This window comes from Cricetulus griseus, chromosome 7, assembly GCF_003668045.3.
Source record: "Cricetulus griseus strain 17A/GY chromosome 7, alternate assembly CriGri-PICRH-1.0, whole genome shotgun sequence".
In the NCBI taxonomy this organism is placed as follows: Eukaryota; Metazoa; Chordata; class Mammalia; order Rodentia; family Cricetidae; genus Cricetulus; species Cricetulus griseus.
This window is the reverse complement of record NC_048600.1, coordinates 68,592,496-68,603,752: the sequence shown is the minus strand read 5'-3', so window position 1 is coordinate 68,603,752 and position 11,257 is coordinate 68,592,496. Positions and strand designations below refer to the sequence as shown.

Genomic DNA, 11,257 nt, shown 5'->3' with positions numbered 1-11,257 from the left:
TTTCATGTTCTTTCAGGAAGAGTTCATGAAAGACTAAGGCTTGTCCACAGGTCTAAGGTTGAGTCTACCCTTCTACCACGATGTCTAGAGCTAGCTATATTTTCCTTATTAGCTGTATAAAGCAGTCAGATACATACAGTTAGGCATCACTGTGTCTCTCAGGGACCTATCATCAGATTAGAAAGTACTAAGTAATTTACTCTTTTCCTTGGATTAAACTGTGAAGGCAGGGAATAGACTTTATCTAGTCCTCATTCCCCTACTGTTTATCCTATTTCTGCTTTTAAAACCACTACAGGAGTTGCTGACTTAGTTGAAGAGTGTTCTGGAAAATGGGTCTGAATTTATTGCTCCTCCATCATTAGCACTCTTTTCTGTATCTTCATAGTTCATCTCCAGATGAAGTCAGAGTAAAAAAAATAGTATTGATAGTAGCTTAGACCTTATCAAATCATTTATAAGGATGTTTTTAATAGGAGTTTTATTGAAAAAGAAATATCATACAGGTTACTTAACCTCAGATTAAATATTTATGTTTTTCCTTGCTACTAGAGCAGCTTTGGTTCTTGTTTTTATATGTATCCTTAGTCACAACATCAGAGTCAAAATCTCACCAAGTTATACAACTGTACTCTGTTCCCTGACAACAGGGCTGCTGTTTTCTTAGGACAGGCACTGTCCAGATGTCACAAGTTTTACTGTGAAATCACTAAAACAAGCATAACCATAGTCCTACAGATAGTATTGAAGCTACTTTGGAGATGAGGTAACATATTAAATACTTAATGTATGATTGACTATACACATTATATATTCCTGCTTCAGCAATTTTTGAGTGTAGAGTTTCTTTTAGTCAGACCTGGAATTAGGTCTTTCACTCATGTGGTTTCAATTAAGTTTGGTTAAAAATAGCTTGTAATATAATCATTTTCATTTTTAGCACTTCAACAACTTTACTTCTTTTGATCCATACAAAGGACAGATCTGGGGACAAAAACAAAGGAAGTTATACAGTACCCTCATGAGAGCTCGTTATGAGCAGAAAACCATTTATTTTAGTACATGGTCTTATTTTTTTATTTTTTAAAACATCTATTTATTTATATTTTATGTATGAGTGTTCTGCATGTATACCTGCATGGCAGAAAAAGGCATCAGATTCTATTATAGATGGTTGTGAGCCACCATATGGTTGCTGGGAATTGAACTCAGGACCCTGTGGAAGAGCTCTGAAACAATGAGCACTCTCCAGCCTGCATGGTCTCCTAATAACACCTAATTGGTCCATATTTTAAAGTACAAATACATGTATATGAAACATATGAGAGAATGTCTCGTTTCTTTTTTTCTTTCTTTTCTTTTTTTTTTTTTTTTTTTTTTTTTTTTTTTTTTTTTTTGTTTTTCAAGACAGGGTTTCTGTGTAGCTTTGGAGCCTATCCTGGCACTCGCTCTGGAGACCAGGCTGGCCTCGAACTCACAGAGATCCACCTGCCTCTGCCTCCTGAGTACTGGGATTAAAGGTGTGCGCCACCATGCCTGGCTTGAATGTCTTGTTTCTTAACTGACTAAAGAAAATGACAAGAACATTAGCAGATTTCCACACAATTTATCATAAACAATAGGAGAATTTTAATATATTTATATAATTTCTGGCAGATATTCTGCTTTATGGACTTTTTTACTTCACACTCACATCTTCAATGCAGTGAAAATTCAGTCACAGCTGTTATGTTCTGCCATTTGTCTTCATTATAATATCTGGAAAAAATATAACACATTATTTTGTACAGAAGCAAGTGTCCAACAGTTACTAATAACCAATTCCCAATGGTGAGATCACTCACTGCCTGTGACACACCCGTCCCTTTCTTAAAATGCTGGGGAGTTCTTTCTGGAGACACAAGCAATCTGCTCAGTAACATTCTAGAGGAAAGTCAGACAAAGACTGACAATGGTGCTTTGCAGCATTTCTGGGTCTTACCTTGTAGCCTGGAGGAACTCTGTCCTGGCACTTTTTGTCCTTGTTCCCTGCTCAGGCACTTCTTAGACAGCATCTCCCATTGTCTCACTTACCATTCCTATGCATACCCTACTCCTTGCTGCAGTTAAATCCACTTTCTTACCAAATACAGCATTATTGGTGCTTTCTTCTCAGGACTTACACCAGGAAATCCAGAAGGGAGACTACACAGCTTAAAGTTCCCATTATCACATTTTCATCTCACCCCCTAGCCTAATTAGATTATACCAGGTAATTCTGTAATTTTGTTGCACCTCAGAAAACCCTGCTATCACAGTCATGCCTCCTTGCCAATTAGAATCTTTGAGTAAAGGACATATATATCAGACAATCAGGAAAGCGATGTACAGTTAAGTTACAGTTTGCTACTCAAAGTTGGGTCCCAAATAACAGGCTTGAGACTTCTTCACAGTGTCAAAACATGTTGACTTCTTTTCCTCTAAAGCACTGACTTCACCTCTGTAGATAGAGTAGTAAAAATGTCTGTCTGTGACTCTATACATTTACTTGATAAATTATTCTTCACATGATAGCATAACCAAATTTACCACCAAACACAGCAACTACACACATATCTTAGACTTTTTGCAATTTAACCAAAAACCAAGGAAAAGTTTTCAAAAGAGAGATGTCAGCTAGACGTGAGGAACTAATCAAACATTTAAAAGCAAATAATCACTGCACACCGGATGATTTCTTTTTGTAGTGCTGGGAATTGAACCCAGGGTCTCACATATACTAGGTAAGTGTTCAACACTGAGCTATATTCTCAGGCTGCAGAATGAGTGATTATTATAGTACAGATACTTTACATAGTTTACTCATAAGCCTCACAATTCTATGAGGTAAAAACTAACTAACCAATTTTACAGCTAGCATAGTAAAATCCATAGACTTTTAAGGAATTTGTTTATGTGTCAGAAATTGAATATAGGAATGTACCATTATCCAATGACTTCTATTACCATCTCTCTGATACTTATATGGAATTATTTCCACCTCATCTTTTGTGTGTCTGTGTGCTATTTCTATTTGATGTCATTTTCTAAAATCTCAAGCTTCTCACCAAGAGAGAAAGAGGAGTGTCTATGTCTGTGACTATATAGTTATATGATTAAAGGCTAAAAATACCCTCCTTTAGGTTTATATAGTTCGGGGATCTAGTGCTGGTTTGGCCAGTAATTATCTGTGTAAACCAGGACAAAATCACTCGTCAATCTGGTAAAGTAATTTTGTCATTTGTAGAATGAACAAAATAGAAAATGACATGGCTCGCAAATTTTAGTGTTTACTGTAATTACCTCGAAAGTTTAACACAGTTCAGATTCCTCTGCCTTCTCTCAAGCACCTGTAACTTACCAGGCTTTCAGCTATCCGGGTGATCAGAAGACCACCACTGACATGTGTTGATCTAGACATTTTCTAAGTCCTCATCTATTTAGTGGTCACTATTTTCAGAGCCTATTTTTGTGTTGCCTATTGTTGTTGTTGTTTTCTTGAACCAATTCTTTTTCTTTAATCAACATAGTGCTAGTTGCTTTTCAGTCATACTGAACAGGGTCCTATAGCATCAAAATGAACTGTATCCCTGATTAGATTACTGGCAAACTAGCTAAAAACTTTAAATGCCAATGCTAATAATAGGCTGTTGGATATTTTAAATAACACGATCACAAGTTAGCCTGGTACTTTGCTATTTTTACTATCTGAAAGGCAGACACAAGTAGCCAGAGGTCGAAGAGCAACCACTTAGGTGAGGAGGCTGCTCTAGTTATGGTAACAATAAGCCAGGAGATGGCAGCATCAGCTCAACATTCATCAAGGGGTCTCTAAATTACATTTCCAACTGTGAACAATTGAATCTCCCAGGCCCATTTTGGTTTGGATTTGTTACTTAATCCCCAAATTTTGACAGTATCTGATGTCATGAACTAATATAACAGACATAAAAAGGATCAACAATTTTTATTAACATACATATAAACAAAAAGTACAGTTTGAGGGTTTTCATAAATGTAACACACTAGTGTAACTAGCACAGTACTCTTTGCAACCTCACCTCAAATACAATGTGACCAACTGTCTTTATGCTCTTGCCACCATGCTTTTATGACCACAACTGACTACATTTCTTCTTAAACCATGAGCCAAAATAAACTCCTCCCATTTAAGCTGCTTTTTGTCAGTTATTTGGTCACAACTGAAAAAGTAATTCATACAGAAAAGTTGGTACCAGGGTGAGATCACTGCTGTGATAAACGTGACCCTGAAGTTCTAGGCATTTGGGACTGTTTTGTGGGAGAAATCTGGAGCTGTGAGTTAAAGAAGTCCCAGAGTATGCAAGCAGAGATTAATTGGCCATTCTAGTGGGTTTTTAGAAAACTACAGAGAATGTGGAAAGAAGTGCAGTGACAATCCAGCTCACGAAGGTTCAGAAGGTAACCAGCTCTATTTGGAACTAGGTTACAAGCCATTTGTGTTATATTCTGACGAAGAAAAATCTGGATATATTTTGCCTATGTCCTGAAAACCTGAGTGAGGTTGAATTAAAAACTAATGAACTCATTTGTTCAGTAGAAAAAAATTTCAGGACACAATATCTTTGAGCACTCATGGTTATGGTTAATGGTCGTTGTTCTTCTTGGCTGATAGTTACACCACTGGCATCCCTTGTTTTCAAACCTTTAGATTTTGACCTAACTATGATACTGGCACCTCTGGTTCTCTAGCAGGTGGATGGCATGCCTTAGAACTTTGAAACTTCCATAATCATGTTACCAATTCCTGTATTCAGTCTCCTCTCATATAAAATATCCCTATCTATCTATCTATCTATCTATCTATCTATCTATCTATCTATCTATCTATTTCATATGTGTTTATGCATTTGATCACAAGAAACACTGGGAAAGGTTCTTTATCTCTCCTTCAACACACTTTCTAAAAAGAACCTCTCCCAGAAGTACTTAACAGTGTTCGAGTGTTTGAGGGTATGTATGGAGAGACAGATATCTAGTGATACTTGTTCTGTTACTCTGGGCAACCCTCAGTAATATAACTATTAGGTATAAAGTGAGTAGTATTGACTCAGGCAATCAGGAAGTTATTTAAAAAGAGAAAATTTATGAACTTGAAGAGTGGAAAAAATGAGGACAAAAGTCAAGAGTGAACAGCTTGCATGGGTATATACATAATATATTAAATTTCAGTTGTTTCATTGGCCACTCATTCATGAGAGGTTCCTCAGCTCCACTATGAATTAAAAAAATGCTTATTTTGATTTTAGAATCCTTGAGTGATTGAATTTGCCTCAGTCATTTGGTAATGTCTACCATTTAAAATCTCCTACTCTTTAAATGTATAAGAGTGGAATAACAGTACCCATTTTATCTACTGTAATAATGGTGAGGAATTTAGATGTTAAGATCCTTAGCACAGTAGCACACAGAAGTACTCAACCAATACCAGGTGAATAAAAAAATTATCCATCTTTGAAAAGAATAAAACTCGTCCAGGTATTGGTGGCACATGCCTTTAATTCCAGTAATAGGGAGGCAGAGCCAGGTGAATCTCTGAGTTCGAGGCCAGGAGTGAGTTTCAGGACAACCTCCAAAGCAATACAAAAAAACCCTGTCTCAAACAAACAAACAAACAAAAAGAATACAACTAAAATAAAATTCAAACAGTAGAAAATTTCAGAATGTTGAAAAAGAAGCATCCTAGGTAAACACATTTAAGTCAATGTCATAAGTTAAATTTTCAAAAGATGAAGTATGCATTTTCAAAAAGTTATCTTATTCAAGTTTATGACATCTGTTAAGAATTTTGTAATTTTATTTTTTCAATTTTATGTAAAAACTGAGAATACAAGTTATGAATGAATTTACTGTGCACGTAAAGTATTTATTGTGAAAAACATGCTGAGCTCATACCTGGAGTAACATCTTGAGGAGGAGAACACTTTTTCTTCACAGCAGTATCTTTACTTCTCATCTGTCTAGTTCCTGGTGATGCCCGAATAATACAACAGATCTCAGATGCATATGAAGGAAACTGAAAAGGAAAAGAGTAGTTACTGCCTAATTCCTATAGGTACTACATTTAATGCAGTCTTATTTAAAATAAAAATAATCTTGGTATTCTTGGTTAGAATGATGGAAACATTGAAAAACAATAAGGAACGTTCAAATAACAAGGATATGCACCATGTCCATGGAATGGTTCAATAATGATGTTAGTTTTGAAAAATAAAAAGAGACAATGAATTATTTTAGTTATTTTCCTAGTGTGAGAAAACACAATGACCAAGGCAACTTTTACAAGAAAGGATTTTAATTTGGTTTATGGCTCCAGAGGTTTAGAGTCCAGATGGTGAAGTGAAGAATGGCAACAGCAGCAGTTGAGGGCACACATCTCAAACCACAGCAGGAGACAGAGAAAGCAATGGGCATGGCACATGCCTTTCAAAACCTTGAAGCCTGTCCCCAGCATCACCTCCAACAAAACCACATACCTCCTAATCCTTCCCAGTGGGCCTTATGAGGGCCATTTCCATTCAAACCACCACAGAATGAAACAAGCACCAGGAAAATGGAACTTATTGAGAGAATGAGTTGAATCATGGATCTGAAACACTTGGGAGCGGGTATTTATAATGTCCTGTTTTATTGTCTAAATGAGGGGAACAAAAGCATTGCTTACTTCTTATTTAAACCATACATATTATCTTTTCTATGAATGCTATTTTATACACAGCTCTGCTTTCTTACTTCTTTCAACAGCCTCCTCCCATCTCAAACACAGGATGGAGAATTTTCCTAAGGAAAGGGGCTAGCCAATCATTTCCTCCTTGGAAGATTTCTGACCATTCACGGTAGAGGTTCTGTGCTGAAAACAGTTGAATGCAGTGAATGTAAGTCAGCAGATGCTGAGATTCCAAGCCCAAGGAGCCTTTGTCCCTCAAACAAGAAACTAAAATATTCTGCTCTTAGCTGTCCAAAAGTCTAATGTTATTAGCCTGAAAGGTCAGCCATATCATCTAACAATGATTTTACAGTTGTCAAGTACTACTTACAATTGAGATTGTTTAATTACCTTCCCACATCCTCAGTTTTAACTGAGTCATTAACATACAGAGAATGTGTGTGTGTGTGTGTGTGTGTGTGTGTGTGTGTGCGCGCGCGCGCGTGCTTGTGCACAGGTTCGTGTGGAGAGTGGGGAATGGAGTAGGGAGAGAGAAAGAAGGAGGACAGCTTGCTGATTAATTCTATGTATGACAGGCTAGCTAGTGCATGAGCTCCTGGGGAGTCTCTTGTCTCTAGGTACAAATAATTTTAGAGGCTTCTCAAACAAGGTGGAAGGTGAGGACCGACACCTAAGGCTATCCTTTGACTTCCACATGTGGACCATGGCATCTTTACACATATACACAGATCCATGCATATACATACATGTACATACAAATAGAATTCATGACATTCTGACACAGAAAATGGAAAAATGGAAAAAGAGTGAGGCATGGCAAGAATTTTCACAACACAGGATACGAAGACAAGATTTTTTTCCAGCTTCTGAAACAGAAAAAAATCAATATGGTTCCATAAAATAACATGGAAAGCTAGAACTCTGATAAGGTAATGTTGAAGAAAATTATTTGTACTGCCTCTAAATTAGGTGAATCTTCAACTCTGAGGATAGAATTAAAACCTGTTCTGTCATGAACATTCCCAAACAATCCCATACTCCCTTTCATAAGAGGTAGTGGAGGATTCATTTATCTAAATTAAGGGAGGGAGGATACTAGCAACTGGGGAGTATGTGTAGATTTGTGAAGTGAATACCCAGAATTATGGTTCAGGCAAATCTCAGGATGACTGACAACTGTGCAGGCATAGAAAGCCCAAGTCAGAAGACTCCAGCAGAAGATTTTTCAGTGTGTTAAAATTTGATGGATCTTCAGATCTAAAAAGTTGGGCAAATGATTAACAATGAGTCTAGGATTGATTAGATAGGAAAACAAGTATCATGGGCAGAACCATATCCTTCTAAAGGAGACATCAGTGACTGTGAAAGTGACTTTATTTGGTAATATGATCACTACATATTTCATCAAGTTAAAACAGCCCTTAGTTCAATATAACCTGTGTCCTTATAACAGGAAACGTGGACAGCGACACACAGGGAAAATGTGTGAAGGAACAGAGATACACAAAGAGGGAATGGAGCTATACAAGAATTGCCAAAGACCAGACTTACTCTGTCCCAGTCATAAGATGCTGGCATGTAGCCTGACAGAAGAAAGATTCACCTCCAGTAGATGTGGAGGAGCTGCACCCTACTAGCATCCTGATTTCAGAACTGTGGTAGAATATTTTCTCTTGTTTTAAGAAACCACCTACTTTGTAATATTTGTCACAGCCACTTCAACAAGTGACTACTCCAGGGTAGGGGGTGGGGACCACTGGAAGAAGTGATTACAGTTTTCTATATGCCCTGAACAGGGGAGAATCTCCACTGAAACAAATAATTATGAGACCAAAAACTGTACTTTCCTCATTAAGAAAGAGAATTCCTGAAGAAAAAAAGTTGTTCATGTTCCATTATACTCAGCATCAGTCTCTAGGGCAGACACAGAAAAGGACTGTATTTGAACCATCTACTTAATGGTCTGAACTTTGCCTGACAGAACTGACATCCATGTGGACAGACCAGTCAGTACACTGCTCTTTGTCAGAACCAAAAACTGTTGTATGGATGAAACCTTCCCTAAGACTCAGTGCTTTTCCAGAAGGTGTTCCAGGCAACTTCAGTGTATAGAGCTGCTATCAGAACCTGCTACAAAGTGTTTCTTATTTATAACCTTTTGAAGGAAATAATAGGGAAGCACTCCCAAAATATAGAGGGAAAGACTGACATAAACAATGAGAGAAAGGAAAAATCAATAAAACACCCAAAATTCATATTGCCAAAGAATAATTAAGCAATAATCAGAGCTATAACACAAAATATATGAACTAAAAAAAAAGAATTCTGTAAGATAAAGATAACTGACTCAACATATTCCTTAAAGTTCTCCACTCTACTTTTAAAATAAAAAAAAACATCACATTCCAACATGTCCTCAAAAGAGGGCTTTCTGTTCTGAAGCAGAGTTTCCCTATATAGTCCAGCCAGGCCTTGAGATCCTCTATATTTTCCTTCCAAGTGCTGAGATTAGGAAAATCTTCTGTACTCACTCATTTTTGATTTTTAGACATAGAGCAAAGAATCACTAGCCTACATTCCACACTGCCAGAGGAGCTGGGAAACAAGGAGGACCCCAAGAGAAGATTGCATAGTCCCTTGAAGAAGGGGATGGGGACAAGAACCCCTGACCAAAGTGAAGCTTGGGGGCAGGGAGAGGTAGGAGAGTCTTCATCCAGTTGCTGTTAGAAGCAGAAACAGACATCCACAGCTAAACACTGAACCATACTACTGGAATTCAGTTGTGGAGAGGGAGGAGAGTTGAGCAAAGGAGCCAAGATGGGGCTGGGAGACCTACAGAAACAGAGTGGACCTGACCTACTGATAGAATGGAGACCCTAGTCATAAAGTCACAGCATTGGGCCAAACCAAGCCCTCTGAATGTGGGTACCAGCTAGGAGTCCAAGACAGTCTATGGGTCCTCTAACAGTGGAGCCAGTCTTTATCCCTAGAGCACAAAAGGACTTTGGGAGCCCATTCCCTATGGAGGGATACTATTTCAGCCCAGATACAGCAAGGAGGGCCTAGGCCATTCCCCAAACAATATGAAAGACTCTGAGGGTCCTTGGTGGAGGGCCTCACTATCCTGGGGAGGAGTTGGGGGTTGGGGGGGTTGAGGTGGGTTGGGTGGGGAACATGGGAGGATGGGAGGGTGAGGGAATGGGGGAATGGATATGTAAATATGAGTAATTAAAATAATTTAAAAAAGAAATAGGCTGAAAAAATAAGTTATCTGGAAAGGAATGAAATTTGGGGTGATCACAATTTCTCTGTTCAATATAAAATACTATGAAAAGAGTTGTAATGGAGAATGGCAATTTGTTCTGCTAGCTCAGCAAGTTTTGCACCTTCCTTCTAGTTGCAAACCTTGTTCTATGACCACAGGAGTGGGAAGAAAACCCAGGCTTAGCCAACTACAAGTTTTCATTTCTCTGGCAATGACAGATGGGGCAGGGCCGACATGAAACTTGGGCAAAGCTAACAGGAGTCCTCAGCCAATACTAAAATACACATATAAAAACAAGCCTTTCTCCTTCTACTTGGGCTATGACAAACCAGAAAAGATGATGAAAGCCTGTTTGTAACAGAAACACAAGGAGGGGAGAGGAAATAAAGACAAGCTAGGTTAAAAACAAGTGTGAGGACTGGAGTTTGGATCCCTAGCACCCATGTAAATATCAGGCAAATATGATGGCCTGATGTCATCCCAGAACCAGAAGGGCAGAAACAGGAGAATTCCATGAGTAAGCTGGCTAGCCAGATTCAAGAGTTCTGGGTTCAGAAAGAGACCAGGCCCCAATATATAAAGTGGGAAGGAACTGGAGAAGGTACTTGATGTCAACCTCAGAACTATACACACACCTATTCCCACTTGTGCCATGACATGAGAACACACATGCTTATACCACACATATATATCCAAATAACAAATACATAAATAAAAACAATCATAGAAGCATCTAGAAGTTTCAACAGGAATTTTTAACAAAGTGCTACTCAATTTCTGAATTCAGTCATTGCCTTCCAATTAATGGGTCAATAAGTCATCCTATCCTGTTTCATTTTGGATTATACATACATACATACATACATACATACATACATACATACATACATGAAACTTGTGAAAAACAATAAGAGATTCACTGAGTTCTGGGAGTAAAATGTTTTTGTCTTGCTTGGGCATGATGCCTCATGCCTTTGATCTAAGCATTTGGGAAGTTATAACAAGAGTTTGAGGTTTAAAAAAAGACAAACATGGTATGTACTCACTCATATATGGATTTTAGACATAGAGTAAAGGATTACCAGCTTACAATCCACACTGCCAGAGAAGCTAGTAAACAAGGAGGACCCTAAGAGAGACATACATGGTCCCCTGGAGAAGGGAAAAGGGACAAGATCTCCTGAGCAAATTGGGAGCACGGGAAGAGGGGAGAGGGAGCTATGAGAATGAGAAGGGGAGAAGAAAAGGGGTGAGGAAGACATGATGGG

At 38.1% G+C, this 11,257-nt stretch overlaps 1 protein-coding gene across 1 annotated transcript in view; it reads right to left on the bottom strand.

The window, feature by feature from the left end:
* Window positions 1–1,726: 1,726 nt before the first annotated feature.
* The window catches only part of Meikin (meiotic kinetochore factor), a 43,500-nt gene continuing 33,969 nt past the window's right edge, over window positions 1,727–11,257 (bottom strand). The window contains exons 14-15 of the mRNA XM_027426213.1: window positions 5,953–6,073; window positions 1,727–1,758 (exon numbers count right to left, since the gene is read on the bottom strand). Of these exons, the coding sequence (XP_027282014.1) occupies window positions 1,727–1,758; window positions 5,953–6,073 (153 nt within the window). The remainder of the gene's footprint in view (window positions 1,759–5,952; window positions 6,074–11,257) is intronic.